Genomic DNA, 16,768 nt, shown 5'->3' with positions numbered 1-16,768 from the left:
AAAAGCTTGTTGCTGTCCACCCTGTCCATACCTCTCATAATTTTGTAGACCTCAATCAGGTCTCCCCTCAACCTCCGTCTTTCCAATGAAAACAATCCTAATCTACTCAACCTTTCTTCATAGCTAGCACCCTCCATACCAGGCAACATCCTGTTGAACCTCCTCTGCACCCTCTCTAAAGCATCCACTTCCTTCTGGTAATGTGGCGACCAGAACTGCACACAGTATTCCAAATGTGGCCTAACCAAAGTCCTATACAACTGTAACATGACCTGCCGACTCTTGTACTCAATACCCCGTCCGATGAAGGCAAGCATGCTGTATGCCTTCTTGACCACTCTATCGACCTGCGTTGCCACCTTCAGGGTACAATGGACTTGAACTCCCAGATCTCTCTGTACATCAATTTTCCCCAGGATCTTCCATTGACCATATAGTCTGCTCTTGAGTTAGATCTTCCAAAATGCATCACCTCGCATTTGCCTGGATTGAACTCCATCTGCCATTTCTCTGCCCAACTCTCCAATCTATCTATATTTTGCTGTATTCTCTGACAGTCCTCCTCGCTATCTGCAACTCCACCAATCTTAGTATCATCTGCAAACTTGCTCATCAGACCACTTATACCTTCGTCCAGATAATTTATGTAGATCACAAACAACAGTGGTCCGAGCACGGATCCCTGTGGAATACCACTAGTCACCTTTCTTCCTTCCACCACTACTCTCTGTCTCCTGTTGCCCAGCCAGTTCTTTATCCATCTAGCTAGTACACCCTGAACCCATACGACTTCATTTTTTCCATCAACCTGCCATCCCCGAATCCACATGAAAGCATCTCTTCATTAACAGAATTGTAGCAACTGATTACAGTAATGAGCTTCATAAAGATAACTGGATACAAAGCAAACTGCAAACGTTCACAGCCTGAAAAGATAGTGTTGGCAGGTTACCTAAATACGTGTGAAAGCAATATCGATGCTATATTGCAGTAATTATCAAACGCTTCCTCCAACACTATCACAGAACATTACAAATGCAATTTAGCAACACATGGCAATAATGGGCTAATGCACTTGATACACTTTTCAAGTGCAGGTTGACAACAGATTAACACCTGTGTTTCCTCAATCCACCTCTGGTTCTTTTCAAATGATCTTAAATCTGTGGTTCCAGGTTACTGCTCCCTCAGCCACAGAAACAATCTGAAATAACTAACTCTAGTTTCAAATACCTTTACTAAAATGGCGATCGTTTACAGAACTGCCCCATCGGGCGACTGTCTGTGTGGAGTTTGCACGCTCTCCCCATGTCTTACGTGGGTTTCCTTCGGGTGATCCGGTTTCCTCCCACAATCCAAAGATGTGGAAGTTAGGTGGATTGGCCGGGCTAAATTGCCCTCAGTGTCTAAAAGATTAGGTGGGGTTACTGGGATAGGGTGGGCTTAAGTAGGGTGCCCCTTCCAAATGCCGGTGCAGACTCGATGGGCCGAATGGCTTCTTTCTGCACTGTAAAATTTCTATGATTCAATTAAGTCCTTGTAACTCAAGGGGAGGTGGTTATGGTGCAACGATATTGTCACTGGACTAGTAATCCAGAGGCCCAGGGTTCATGTATCACCACAGCAGGCGATGTAATTTGAATTCAATAAAAATCTGGGATTAAAAATCGTTGCTGATTCCTGTAAACATCCATCTGGTTCACTAATGTCCTTTAGGGAAGGAAACCTGCCGTCCTTACCTGGTCTGGCCCACATGTGACTCCAGACCCAGAAATGGTCTAACAAGCCACTCAGTTTAAGGGTAATTAGGGAAAGGCAATAAAGTAACATTCACATCCCAGGTTCCACAGATGAACATTGTTGGCCTGAGCTTGACTGATTTTTGTTCCATCCAGCAGACTCTCTTTTCCACCGTGGGAGGTTATTCAGGGCCTTGCCCCTCACCTGAGGTGTGGCGATCCTCAGGTTAAATCACCATCAGTCAGCTCTCCCCCCTCAAAGAGGAAAAGCAGCCTGTGGTCTTAACATGCATCCAGGAGAACCTTTTAAGCCAGTGTGCGGAAGATCCAACAAGAGAGGGGGGCGGACCTGGACTTCATTTCCGGTAATGAAGCTGGACAAGTGGTTGAAGTATCAGTGGGGAGCATTTTGCAGACAGTGATCATAACTCAGTTAGATTCAAGATTGTTTTGGAAAAGGACAAGGATGGGCCTGAGGTCAAAGTTCTAGACTGGGGGAAGGCTGATTTTAATAAAATCAGATATGATTTGGCCAGAGTGGACTGGGAGCGGACACTTTTAGGCAGATCTGTGACAGAACAGTGGGACGCTTCAAGAAGGAAATAGGGAGAGTGCAGGGCCAACATGTCCCAATCAAGAAAAAGGGAGAAACCAACAAATGCAGTGGACCCTGGATAGAGGTATTCCTGCAGTGGCGGCTATGAGGGAGTAGGTCACGCATTTGGTGGCTCCTGTTTCGGTCGGACTTTTGGACCTTTTCCCCTGACTTTTTTGCACTTTTGAGCGCAGAACTGGAAAGCAATAGTACTCAGGCACAGGACCCATACAGAATTGTATGGACCTAAGAAGCCGGAGGGACCGTAAACAGCAGAAGAAGTGGTTGAGTAAGGGCACAGTGGAGGCTGTGAGAGAGACCAGCATGGCTGGTGTTCAGAGCAAGGAGCCGACAGCCCAGCCCACAATGGAGCAGCTGCTGCAGACTATGCAGGAGGGATGTTTGGCTCTGAAGCGTGACAACTTGGAGCCGCTACAGAAGTCGATTGACCGGATGGGGAAAAGGCTGGATGATCAGGCTGAGAAAGCTCCAGCAGTTGGAGAAGTCAGTGGAGGAGCAGGCTGACTTTCAAACGGTGGCGGATGTGGAAATTCGGAGGCTGAGGCACCAGCAAAAAGTGCTTCTGGAAAGGCTGGAGGACCTGGACAACAGATCTCGCCGGCAGAACCTGAGAATCGTGGGACTCCCGGAGGGAGCAGAGGGGCTAGACACTGCCGCATTTATGGAGGGTATGTTTCAGAAGTTGCTGGGGTACGAGGTGGTGGACAGGGCATACAGAGTGCAGGTGAGGCAGCCGCGACAAGGAGGTCCCCCATGAGCGATGGCGGTACACTTTCACAGGTACCTGGACAAGGAACGGGTGCTGCAATGGGCAAAGAACACACAAAGCTGTATTTGGGACAATACCACCCTGCATGTGGACCAAGATTTGAGTGCGGACGTGGCCAGGAGGAGGGGAGGCTACAGGCAGGTGAAGGAGATACTGTATAAAAACAAGGTGAAATTCGGGCTGCTTTTTCCGGCTGGACAGTGGGTTACGTACAAGGGTCAGCACCACTATTTCGAGGAACCCAAAGAGGCGATGGACTTGGTTGAGAAGCAAAGGCTGGCCCTGAGCTGAGGACGTTTGGTCTCATGTTAGAGCTTTTAAGTATATGTGGTGTCTCTCCCGTTTTGGGATGTATCTTTTTTTTCTTGTTTTTGCGTGCTTTTTGCGTGGTTTTCCTGAATGTTTCCTGTTTGGGCTCTTTGATTAGTTGGAGTTTGGCTGGGAGGAATTAATAAAGAAAACAGTTAAAAGGGTTGGGTTAAAATGGATGCTTCAGGGGAACTTTGTGCAATCTTTTTCTGCGTCTGTATGGGAAGGACTGAAGAGTGCCTGTTATTTCTTATCTTTTTTTTTCATGTTTAACTTGAATTGTGCTATTGTGGGGGTTGTTTTTGACTTGTATAGAGTGTTTGCTTAAGTAGGGCTGATCTGGGGAAGTGGTATGGATGGGTCGGGGGAGGGGTGACTGGGAACAATGGGTGGGAGACGGGCTGGCGCCGAGGCTGGGAGCCCCAGGCTAGCTGAGTGCAGCTAGTCAACGGGAGCCGAGGTGGGGGGGTGTCCATATAGTTAGATTAGAGCAGGTTTTAGGTGATAGGATGGTGTTGCTGGGGGGGGGGGGGGGGGGGGGGGGGAGTTGTTCTGCTGTCGGGGATGGAAACTGGGCATGGTAACAGTGAGGAGGCCATGGGTGGAGCCGGCCAGGAGGCGGGCCAGAGGAAGCGCGACAAATGGCTGGGGGGTTGGCCAAGGAAAGGGGATGGCTGATCGGCAAAAAGGGAGGGGGGTGAAGTGGCCCCAACCAGGCTGATCACCTGGATTGTTAGAGGATTAAACGGGCCAGTGAAGAGGGCGCATGTGTTTGTGCATCTGCGGTTTCTGAAGGCGGAGATAGTCTTGTTGCAGGAGACGCACCTGAAAGTGGCAGACCAGGTTAGGTTACGGAAGGGCTGGGTCAGTCAGGTCTTTCATTCGGGGCTTGATTCTAAGACGAGGGGGGTGGCGATCCTGATTAATAAAAGGGTACAATTTGAGGCGGAGGGCACAGTCATGGATGGGGGTGGCAGGTTCGTTATGGTGAGGGGTAAGCTCGAAGGGGTGAGAGTAGTCCTGGTCAGTGTGTATGCCCCTAATTGGGACGATGTGGATTTTATTAGGAGGATGCGAGGGAAGATCCCCGACTTGGACTCGCGGAAGCTGATCATGGGCAGGGACTTTAATACAGTCCTGGACCCGAGCCTGGACCGGTCATGCTCAAGAACGGGCAGGTTGCCAGCGATGGCAAAGGAACTGAGAGGGTTCATGGAGCAAATGGGGGAGCAGATCCGTGGAGATTTAGCTGGCCGACAGCGAGGGAGTTCTCGTACTACTCCCACGTCTACAAGGTGTGTTCCCGAATGGACTACTTTGTTGTGAGTAGGGACCATCTGGCCGGAATGGTGGGGGCAGAATATTCGGCAATTGCCATATCGGACCCTGCTCCGCATTGGGCAGACCTGCAGTTTTGTAAGGACAGCTTTCAGCGCCCACCATGGAGGCTGGAAGTTGGACTACTCGCGGACGAGGCGGTGTGTGTGAGAGGCTGGGGAAATGCTGCAGAATTAGCTGCAGGTTAACGATACTGGAGAAGTCTCGGCAGCGGTGCTCTGGGAGGCACTGAAGGCAGTGGTGAGAGGGGAGCTGATCTCAATCTGGGCGTACAGGGACAGGACAGACAGGGCAGAGACGGACCGACTGATTAAGGAAATTCTACGGACGGACGGAGTTACGCGGAATCCCCGAGGCCAGAGTTACTCAGGAAACGACAGAGGCTGCAGGCCGAGTTTGGGGTGCTGACTACAGGCAAGGCTGTAGAGCAGCTTAGAAAGGTAAAAGGTGATCTTTATGAGCACGGGGACAAGGCCAGTAGAATGCTTGCGCAGCAACTGAGGAAGAGGGAAGCAGTTAGGGAAATAGGGAGCGTAGTGGATGGGGGGGGGGGGGGGGTAATCTAATGGGTGACCCGGCAGGGCTGAACAAGGTCTTTTGGGGCTTTTATAGGAAGCTGTACACTTTGGAACCACCCGGGGGACCGGGAGGGATGAGGTGATTCCTGGACGGACTGACCTTCCCAAGAGTGGGGAGGGGGTTGGTGGACGGATTGGGGGCCCTGGTCAGGATCAAAAAGGTATTGGGGGGCCTGAAGATCATGCAGTCGGGTAAAGCCCCGGGGCCGGACGGGTATCCGGTGGAGCTTTACAAAATATTTGCCGGGATAGTGGGGCCGGTGCTGGTCAGGGTCTTTAACGAGGCAAGAGACAGAGAAAGTTTACCCCCGTCGATGTCACAGGCCACCATCTCGTTCATTCTGAAACGGGATAAGGACCCGGAGGCTTGTGGGTCATACAGGCCGATCTCTTTGATCAACGTAGACGCCAAGTTACTGGCCAAGGGTTTGCTGACCAGAATTGAGGACTGTGTACCGGATGTAATTGTGGACGACCAAACCGGGTTTGTAAAGGGGAGGCAGCTGGTGGCCAAACTAAGAAGGCTGCACAACGTGATTATGATGCCCCCGGAGAGTAGGGAGGTAGAGATAGTGGTAGCCATGGATGCTGAAAAGGCTTTTGACCAGGTCGAGTGGGACTATCTGTGGGAGATACTAGGACGGTTCGGGTTCGGGGCAGGGTTCATTGACTGGGTTAGGCTATTATATCAGACCCCGGAGGCGAGTGTAAGGACGAACAGGACGACATCGGACTACTTTAGACTGCATCGTGGGACAAGACAGGGCTGCCCTCTCTCCCACTGCTGTTTGCGCTAACCATAGAGCCGCTGGCAATTGCACTGAGAGCTTCTAGGGGCTGGAAAGGGCTGGTCTGGGTGGGGGGTGTGGGGGGGGGGAGTGGAACATAGAGTCTCGTTATACGCGGATGATCTGCTGTTATATGTATCGGGCCCAATGGTGGGGATGGATGGTATTATGGCAACCCTGAGGGAATTTAGCCGGTTCTCCGGATACAAACTGAACATGGCTAAGAGCGAGTTGTTTGTAATTCAGGCGAGGGAGCAGGAGAGTAGGCTGAAGGGGTTGCCGTTCAGGCTGGTGGGGGAGAGTTTCCGATATTTGGGGATTCAGGTGGCACGGGACTGGGACAGGTTGCACAAGCTCAACCTGTCCCGACTGGTGGAACGAGTGAGGGAGGAGGTCCGGAGGTGGGATGCGCTCCCGCTGTCATTGGCGGGGAGGGTGCAGACTGTTAAGATGACGATTCTCCCGCGGTTCTTGTTTGTTTTTCAGTGTCTCCCCATCTTTATCCCGCGGTCCTTCTTTAAAAGGCTGAATAAAATTATTCTGGGATTTGAATGGGCAGGGAAGTCCCCGCGGGTGAAGAGGGTGATGCTTGGAAGGAACAGAGGAGAAGGGGGGCTGGCATTGTCGAACGTCAGCAACTATTACTGGGCGGCCAACATAGCGATGATAAGGAAATGGATGGTGGGTGCGGGGTCGGTTCGGGAGCAGATGGAGGCTGCTTCGTGCAGGGGCAGTAGCTTAGCAGCCCTGGTCACTGCGCATCTGCCGCTTCCGCCGGCGCGGTACTCCACCAGCCCGATAGTGGGTGGCGGCTCTTCGGATCTGGGGCCAGTGGAGGAGGCATGTAGGGGAAGTAAGAGCATCGGTGTGGACCCCAATCTGCGGCAACCACCGATTTGCCCCAGGGAACATGGACGGGGGGGGGGGGGTATCGACTGTGGAGGAGGGCGGGGATTGTGAGGATGGAGGATCTGTTCCTGGAAGGGAGCTTTCCGAGCATGAAGGCGCTGGAGGAGAAGTTTGGGCTGGGGAGAGGGAACGACTTTAGATATTTGCAGGTGAGGGATTTTGTACGCAGACTGGTGCCGTCCTTCCCACATCTCCCGCCAAAGGGGAGGCAGGACAGGGTAGTTTCTAGGGGAGAGGTGGGAGAGGATAGAGTCTCAGACGTCTACAAGGAGCTAATGGGAGCTGAGGATATGCAGACCGAGGACCTGAAGCTTAAGTGGGAGGAGGAGCTCGGGGGGGGGGAGCTGGAGGACGGTATTTGGGCAGAAGCCCTGAGCAGAGTAAACACGACTGCAACATGCGCCAGGCTCAGCCTGATCCAGTTTAAGGTCGTGCACCAGCCCCACATGACGATGGCCCGGATGAGCAGATTCTTCAGGCTGGAGGACAAGTTGGCTAGATGCGCCGGAGGGCCGCCTAACCATGTACACATGTTCTGGTCGTGCCCAAAACTCAGGGGGTATTGGCAGGGATTCGCAGATGTCATGTCCCGGGTATTGAAAACTGGGGTGGTAATGAGCCCGGAGGTGGCAATCTTTGGGGTTTTGGAGGACCCGGGAGTCCAGGAAGAGAGAGAGGCCGACGTTCTGGCCTTTGCTTCCCTGGTAGCCCGGCGATGAATACTGTTAGCATGGAGAGACTCAAAGCCCCCGAGGGCTGAGGTATGGCTATCGGACATGGCGAGCTTTCTTGGCCTAGAGAAAGTCAAGTTCGCCTTGAGAGGTTCACTACTAGGGTTCCCCCGAAGGTGGCAGCCATTTATTGACTTCTTCGCAGAGGAGTAAGCGTCAGCGGGGGGGAGGGGGGGGCAAGGGTAGAGTAGAGTAGGGGGATATTGAGGCTGCTCTGTGCGTGAACAGAGCTGTGGTTTGCACTATGTTTATTTTGTAATTTGTGTCACTTCTTTTTTTTTACTGTACAATGTCACTTTTTCTATATGCCTAAAATACCTCAATAAAATTGTTTGTTTAAAAAAAAGATAATGGATCGTAGAATACCTACAGTGCAGAAGGAGGCCATTCGGCCCATCGAATCTACACCAACCCTCTGAAAGAGCACCCTAACCTAGGCCCAATCCCCCACTCTATCCTTGTAACCCCACATAAGGGCAATTTAGCATATCCAATCCACCTAAACTGTACATCTTTGGAAGGAAAGCCACTCAGATACGGGAAGAATGTGCAAACTCCACACAGACAGTCGCCCGAGATTGGAATCGAACCTGGGTTTTGGCCGGCGCACTCTCGATGGGCCGAAGGGCCTTTTCTGTGCTGTAAACCTCTATGACTCTACTCTCATATTTGACACTCTGATTTGCCAGGAGATGCCCAATATTCATCTGAGGCAGTGGAGGTGGAAACTGTTAAGCAGATTTTCTTGGCTTGCACAAGTAATCCATGCCTCGCTGTTATAAAGATGAGCCCTGGGGTAGGTCAGTAACACAGCAGAATGAGCTACTTTCCAATATGGGAAATCCATAATGAAGATTCACAGGCTCCCAGACCACAGGTAACGTAGGAAGCAAAAACCTCCAAACTCCCTGATGAGCCATCAATTGCACGAGAGACGAGTTGCTTTACAAAAGTTAGGCTTTAATAAACTAGAACTTAGCCCTGCGGTTGTCTACAATAAAATGGACAACCGCCGGGCGTTTGACTATTTATACCTCGGCAAGGAGGTGTGGTTAATTCAGCCTCTCGACCAATCGGAGAGCTGTCACATGACTGGTCTCAACCAATCGGTCGAGAGGCACATGACCGACCAGGCCAATGGTAAGCCGGTGTTCTGCCCCAATGGCAGACAGCTATGCAAATCATATCACCACACTCCCAACCTCAAAATGAGACATCAAAATCCATAAACATTAAGAAAATGGAGAAACATTTCAACTTTTGCAGGTGAATATACGCTTGAACGTTTCTGAAAGAAAGACAACACGTACATTTATAGAGCTCGTCACATCTCTCAGAAATACCCCGAAGCACTTCACATATTTGAAATGTCAATGTGGACAGCAGGTAGGCTGGCTACCCCGCCTGGAGAGTCTTGGAACTGCGGGGCGTTCTCCCAGGATAAAGGGTTGGCTGTTTAGTGCTGCGTTGAGAAAATATTTCTTCACTTGGAAGGTTGTGAATCTTTGACATTCTCAACCCCAGGGAGCAGTGGATTGTCAGTCACTGATAATATTTAAGGTTAAGATTAGTAGATGTTCAGACACTGGGGGAATGAAGGGATATATGGATTGGGCACAAAAATCTAGTTGATAGAGAAGATCATCCTTAATTCAATTGGATGGCAGTGAATATATGACATGTATATATGACATGAATATATATGAATATATATGAATATATGACAGGTACCTGTGAAGAGAATGTCGCCTCCATCAAGAGTTGCTGCCTCGTCTGTCATCTCAACGACATTAAGATTAAGATCTTTCAGAACTTGCTTTATAGCTTCCACCTATTAAGAGAAATAAATGTTGGGTCTCAATTGACATCAAAGATGCAGTGCAGAAACAGGCCATTTGGCTCAACTGGTTCATGCTGGTGTTTAGGCTTCACACAAGCCTCCTCCAATCTAACCCTATAAAAATAAAATTTCTCTCATGTACTTGTCCAGCTTCCCTTCAATGTATCGATACTATTCACCTCAACCATGTTTTAACCCAGAAAGACAATTGGTGAAGGATAGAAATGAAACCAATCATTTTTCAGTGCAACATTTATTTACAGAGTGAAACAATACAAGTATACATCTCCTAATTTAACTACAACTTAGTTCTAGTAAGTGTCTTTTTATGGTTTTCGAGGGAAACCCTCCAATTAATGCTTCCCATATCCAGATCATCAAAGACAATTGATACATTATTAATAATCTCCTTCCTGTAGTAGTGAGTTCCACATTCTCGCCGCTCTTTGGGTAAAAAGGATTCTAACAAAGAACAAAGAAAAGTACAGCACAGGAACAGGCCCTTCAGCCCTCCAAGCCTGTGCCGACCATGCTGCCCGACTAAACTACAATCTTCTACACTTCCTGGGTCCGTATCCCTCTATTCCCATCCTATTCATGTATTTGTCAAGGTGCCCCTTAAACGTCACTATCGTCCCTGCTTCCACCACCTCCTCTGACAGTGAGTTCCAGGCACCCACTACCCTCTGTGTAAAAAAACTTACCTCGTACATCTCCTCTAAACCTTGCCCCTCGCACCTTAAACCTATGCCCCCGAGTAATTGACCCCTCTACCCTGGGGAAAAGCCTCTGACGATCCACTCTGTCTATGCCCCTCATAATTTTGTAAACCTCAATCAGGTCGCCCCTCAACCTCCGTCGTTCCAGTGAGAACAAACCGAGTTTATTCAACCGCTCCTCATAGCTAATGCCCTCCATACCAGGCAACATCCTGGTAAATCTCTTCTGCACCCTCTCTAAAGCCTCCACATCCTTCTGGTAGTGTGGCAACCAGAATTGAACACTATACTTCAAGTGTGACCTAACTAATTTCTGTACAGGAATTCTGGTAAATTCCAGACTGGAATTAGTAATTTATGACTAACGTTATTAGTAATGATCCTACATTTAAGCTAGATGGAGAGGAGAGCTACATAAAAGCTGGTGGAGTAGGTCTGAGGAGCTGAATGACTTACCCCTGTGTCTAATGTTCTAATGAAGGCTTTGATTACAATTAATTACAACAGAAAAAAAATAGAAGTGCAAAGGTTAGTGAAATTTGTCAAGGACCACTTTAGCACACATCAGTGGCGTTATTTTAGCTTATTCACCAGGAAATCCTTTGCAGCCTCACTGACCAAAAGCACACCTGTCAGGTGAATTGCCCCCATGTGTAACAGGTAGATAGTGTCTCATAATGAGTTACTGAAAAATCAATTCACGGGATGTGGGCATCGCAGCCTCGGCCAGCTTTTATTTCCCTTCCCTAATTGCCCTTGAGAGGGTGGTGGCGAGCTGCCTTCTTGAACCACTGCAGTCCATGTGGTGTAGGTACACCCACTGTGCTGTTAGGTGAGGAGTCCCAGCCGTTATCACAGTCTTGTTTTATTTATTCCAATTTACACGACATCCATTGTACCATAGTGATTGTACTTCTGCCCAAATTGTAATCGCTATCATTGCTCACTCTGTTTGAAACCTGAATAAGTTGCATCAGAGCAATTGCTCTACATTGCTGCTTCACGGATAGACCTCCTTATAAAGCACCTGCCCTCACTGAGCTTGACAACACTTCAACAGCACCTTCCATACCCGTGACCTCCACCATCTAGAAGGCCAAGAGCAGCAGATACCTGGGAACCCCATCACCTGGAGGTTAGGTGGATTGGCCATGCTAAATTGCCCGTAGTGTCCTAAAAAGTAAGGTTAGGGGGGGGGGTTGTTGGGTTACGGGTATAGGGTGGATACGTGGGTTTGAGTAGGGTGATCATTGCTCGGCGCAACATCGAGGGCCGAAGGGCCTGTTCTGTGCTGTACTGTTCTATGTTCTATGTTCTATGTTCTAAGTCACTCACCACCCAGACTTGGAAATATACCAGTGGTTCTTTCACTGTCACTGGGGCAAAATCCTGTACCTCCCTCCCTAACAGCACTGTGGGTGTACCTACACCACATGGGCTGCAGTGGAAACAGCCAGTGACTGCACCAGCAACCTCTCAAAGGGCTACTGGGGATGGGCAACAAATACAGGCCCAGCCAGCGACGTCCACATCCCAACAAAGAATATTATAAAAAAAGTCAATTATGTTGGTCTGAGGGAAGAGGTGGCCGAGGGATTTGGCAAAAGATATGGACGCCATTCAACGGTTAAAGTCCGCTGAGCGGCGTGTTTAACACTGAGAAATATGCCGCTATTTGACCGCACTTTGCTGTTTTATTAGGCCTTGCGAGGAACTTCCCATCGAAGCCATTCATTTCCTGCACTAGCGAGCCCATCTCAGATATCTCAGACAACTCGCGGATCGGGAAGCCATCTTTATAGACAGCCCTGATCGTTTGCCCCCCCCCCCCCCCGCCTCAGCTCCTCCACCCTGTCTTCAGGACCCTTCCACTTCACCCAACTTAAGTCTTGCAGAGGCCTCGAACCTGCTCTTACCCCACCTCTTATGGGCAAGCCCCCCCCCCCCCCAGGTCTGACCCCTGGCATGGGCAACCTGGAACCGTGGCACTGCCAGCCGGGCACCCTGGCAGAGCCCCTGGCACCGTGGCAGTGCCACACAGGTACCCTGGGAGCACCAGGTTTGCACTGCTAGTGTGCCAGACTGGAAGTGCCAAGCTGCCCAGGTGCCAGGGGATAGTCAGGGTGCCACCATGCACAGTGCCCAACATGTTAGGGGCTGGTTTAGCACAGTGGGTTAAACAGCTGGCTTGTAATGCAGAACAACGCCAGCAGCGTACCGGACTCCCCGAACAGGCACCGGAATGTGGCGACTAGGGGCTTTTCACAGTAACTTCATTGAAGTCTACTTGTGACAATAAGCGATTATTATTATTATATTACCCGGGTCCTCAGCTCCCCACTGAGACCCCCTGAGGTGCCACCATGACTGGTTCACGACTTTGAGAACATGTGCCAAACGGCGAATCCCAGGCTCGGGTGCAGTGGGCGAGTGCCTGTTTATATGTGCCTAATGGCTTATTTAAATATGTGCACCTGGATCTCACCGCACGAGGTCCAGGTCGTGATGCCTCTCCCAAAAATTCAATAACCTCGCCTTGACACCAAGTCGGGCGCCACGAGGCCGCTGAATCGCGCCCATGGTGATACATTAGAAATGGCAAACAGTGAAAGAATTCATTCATAATTTATAACAAACACACAACCCCTTTCTGGGTTTCAAACCCCACGGGAAATCTAATCCAACCACAGCAAACAAGAGAAGCTGAACAGAGGAGGGTGGCACGGCTGCACAGTGGTTAGCACTGTTGCTTCACAGCTCCAGGGTCCCAGGTTCGATTCCCGGTTTGGGTCACTGTCTGTGTGGCGTCTGCACGTTCTCCCCGTGTCTGCGTGGGTTTCCTCCGGGTGCTCCGGTTTCCTCCCACAGTCCAAAGATGTGCTGGTTAGGTGGATTGGCCACACTACATTCCCTCTTAGTGTCTAAAGATGCGTAGGTTAGGTTATGGGGTTGCGGAGATGGGGTAGGGGAGTGGGCCTAGGTAGGAGAGTCGGTGCAAAATCGATGGGTTGAATGGCCGCATTCTGCACCGTAAGGATTCTATGATTATTCTATGCTTGGTCCAACCCCAGACTGCAAATTGGGCTGGATGTGGGGTAGGGGGAGAATTGTAAGTGGGTGTTCAGTAGCGAAATAGGCATGAAAAACAACAAAGACACCAATCATTTCACAGGCTCTGTTGGGTCAGTGATTGGGCCTCAGAACTAATTGGATTAAACCACGCCCACAGCCACAAAATGAATTTAAAAGGGCATCACAGCTGACCACAGATCAGTGAAATCTGAGGCTCCACACACATTACTGCCTCGGAGCTCACAGTCTGAACCACACATACTGAGATCCCCACTGGAGACCACGACCCACAGCTTGGGAACCCCTTGATTATCGGACAACACTTATAATGTTGGCAGAAAGAATAGTAAAGCTGAGGGGCGGGATTCTCCGACGCCCCGCCGGGCCGGAGAATCGCCGGGGGGCAGCGTGAATCCCGCCCCTCCGCCCTGACGGCGGCTGCCGGATTCTCCGGCGCCGGTTTTTCGGCAGGGGCGGGAATCGCGTTGCGCCAGTCGGGGGCCGTTGGCAGGGCCCCCCCCCCGTGGATTCTCCGCTCCGCGAGGGGCTGAGTGGCCGCCCGTTTTCGACTAGTCCCACTGGCGTAAATCAAACAGGGTCCTTACCGGCGGGACCTGGGTCTGCGGGCGGCCTGTGGCGTGCTCGGGGGGCGGGGGGGGGGGGGGGGGGGGGGGGGGGGGTGGGGGGATCTGACCCCAGGGGGGTGGCCCCCATGGTGGCCTGGCCCACGTTCGGGACCCACTGATCTACGGGCGGGCCTGTGCCATGGGGGCACTCTTTCCCTCCGCGCCGGCCGCTGTAATGACCGGCGCGGAGAAGAACCCCCCTGTGCATGTGCTGGGATCACGCCAGAACACGCTGGCGCTCCCGCGCATGCGCCAACTCGCACCGGCCGGCATAGTCCTTCGCCGCCCGTTGGCACGGTGCCAACCCGGCCAGCGCCGACCTAGCCCCTGAAGGTGAGGAGGATTCCGCACTCTCCGGGCGACCCAATACCGGAGTGGCTGACGCAACTCCTCGGCACTGGTACAGCCCGCCCCGCCGGATGGCGGAGAATTCCGCCCGAGGATTAGGAGGATGTCAGAATTCAGCAACAGACGATCAAGAAGTTAAGAAAGAAAGAAAAGATGAGAGTGGACAGGCACGGGACATAACACCAAATTGTAAAAGCTTCTGTACGTCTGGAAATAGGAAAATCTGAAAGTGGCTTCTTAAAGGTGAAAAACCCGGGGAAATAACAACATTGAGTCAGTAAACGGCAGAGACGTCAAATAATTTAGAGCTTCACAAAATTCAAGGATAAGCTGGCACCCCTGATGGTGGGGATGTTTGAAGAGGCGATAGGGAAGGGGGTGTTGCCACAAACATTGGGGCAGGCATCGATTTCCCTGTTGCTAAAAAAAGATAAGGATCCGACGGAGTGTGGGTCGTATAGGCCCATATCACTTCTGAATGTGCACGCAAAAGTATTGGCGAAGGTACTGGCGGGTAGGCTGGAGGAGTGCCTCCCGAAGGTGATGGTAAAGATCAGACGGGGTTCGTAACAGGGAGGCAACTCTTTTCGATTATTAGGAGGGTTTTGAACGTCGTTATGGTGCCGGCGGAGGGGAAGGAAACAGAGGTGGTTGTGGCATTGGCTGCTGAGAAGGCATTTGACCGGGTCGAATGGGGGTTACTTGATGGCAGTTCTGGAGCGGTTTGGGATTGGACCAAGATTTGTGAACTGGGTAAAGCTATTATATAAGGAGCCGAGGGCGAGTGTCCGCACAAATAACATCAGCTTGAGATACTTTTCTCTTCACCGTGGGACTAGGCAGGGATCTCCAATGTCCCCCCTGCTGTTTGCACTCGTGATTGAGCCGTTGACCATCACATTAAGAAGTTCGGGGGTATGGAAAAGATTAGTGCGGGGGGGGATAGAGCATAGGGTGTCCTTATATGCCGATGACTTGCTGTTATACGTGTCGGAACCGAGTGTGTCGATAGGGGGAATATTGGATCTGCTTCGATGTTTGGGTCTTTCTCGGGGTACAAACTATCTAGACAAGAGTGAGTATTTTGTGGTGTCTTGGCCGGGGGTGGGGGCAGGGGTTGGGGCAGGGGTGGGGGGGCTGCCATTCCGTACGGCAGCGACTCACTTTAGGTACCTGGGGGTGCAGGTTGCCCGGGAGTCGGGGGGGGGGGGGGGGGGGGGGGGGGGGGGGGGGGCTCCGCAGGCACAACATTTCTAACATTTCTAGTTTGGTGGGGAGAATGAAAGCTGATCTGGCAAGGTGGGATGGTCTCCCTCTGTCACAGGCAGGTCGGGTACAGGCGGTTAAAATGAGCGTGTTGCCGTGATTTCTGTTTATTTTTCAATGCCTCCCGATTTTCCTGCCAAAGGCTTTTTTTCAGGGAGATTGAGGGAAGGATTACCTCGCTCATATGGGGAGGGAAGGTGGCCAGAGTTAGAAAGGTGCTGCTACAGAGGGGAAGGCAGGCAGGGGGTTTGGGTCTTCCGAACCTGATGTATTCCTCCTGGGTGGTGAATGTGGAGAAGGTGCGGAGCTGGGTCAGAGAGGTTGGTTCCCAGTGGGTCAGAATGGAGGAGAGTTTGTGCAGGGGGTCGGGATTGAAAGCACACGCAACAGCTCCGCTCCCGATAGCCCCGGGGAAATACTCAGGGAGTCTGGTAATAATAGCTTCATGGAGAATTTGGAGGCAGTTTCACCAACACTTCAGGTTGGGGGCAGGGTCAAGGGAAATGCCGATTCGGGGGAACCACAGATCCTATCTGTGCGAATCCCAGGGAAGTGGGATGGAAATTTTCAGAAATGGGAGGAGAAGGGGATATAAGACACTAAAAGATTTGTTTCTTAGGGGTCAGTTTGCAGGATTGAATGAGCTGGAAGTACGGGCTGGAGCTGGGGGAAATGTTTAGATATATGCAGGTTCTAAATTTTGCCAGAAAGGAGATACAGAGCTTCCCGGTGGAGCCGGCCACATTGCTGGAGGAGGTGCTGACGACAGAGGGAATGGAGAAGGGGGTAGTGTCGGCGGCTTACGGAGCTATTTTGGAAGAGGAGAAGGCACTGCTGGAAGGGATTAAAGCAAAGTGGGAGGAGGAGTTGGAAGAGGGTATGGAGGAGGGTTCTGGTGTGAGGTGCCCCAGAGAGTGAATGCCTCCACTTCGTGCGCGAGGTTGGGGCTGATACAGCTGAAGGTGGTATACAGGCCATATTCGGGGTGTCGGACCAGCCAGGGTTAGAAACGGGTGCGGAGGCAGATGTTGTAGCCATCGCCTCGTTGATCGCCCAAAGGCGGATCCTGCTGGGATGGAGAGCAGCCTCTCCATCCTGTGCCCTGGTGTGGCGGGGGGGG

General features: G+C 51.3%; 1 protein-coding gene across 1 annotated transcript in view; it reads right to left on the bottom strand.

Moving 5' to 3' along the window:
• ddah1 (dimethylarginine dimethylaminohydrolase 1) overlaps positions 1–16,768 on the bottom strand; it is a 64,273-nt gene that overhangs the window by 15,030 nt on the left and 32,475 nt on the right. The window contains exon 2 of the mRNA XM_038793619.1: positions 9,509–9,608. Within this exon, the coding sequence (XP_038649547.1) occupies positions 9,509–9,608 (100 nt within the window). The remainder of the gene's footprint in view (positions 1–9,508; positions 9,609–16,768) is intronic.

This window comes from Scyliorhinus canicula, chromosome 4 (genome assembly GCF_902713615.1).
Source record: "Scyliorhinus canicula chromosome 4, sScyCan1.1, whole genome shotgun sequence".
NCBI lineage: Eukaryota > Metazoa > Chordata > Chondrichthyes > Carcharhiniformes > Scyliorhinidae > Scyliorhinus > Scyliorhinus canicula.
The sequence above is the reverse complement of the archived record's forward strand: the minus strand, read 5'-3'. Positions and strand labels throughout refer to the sequence as shown.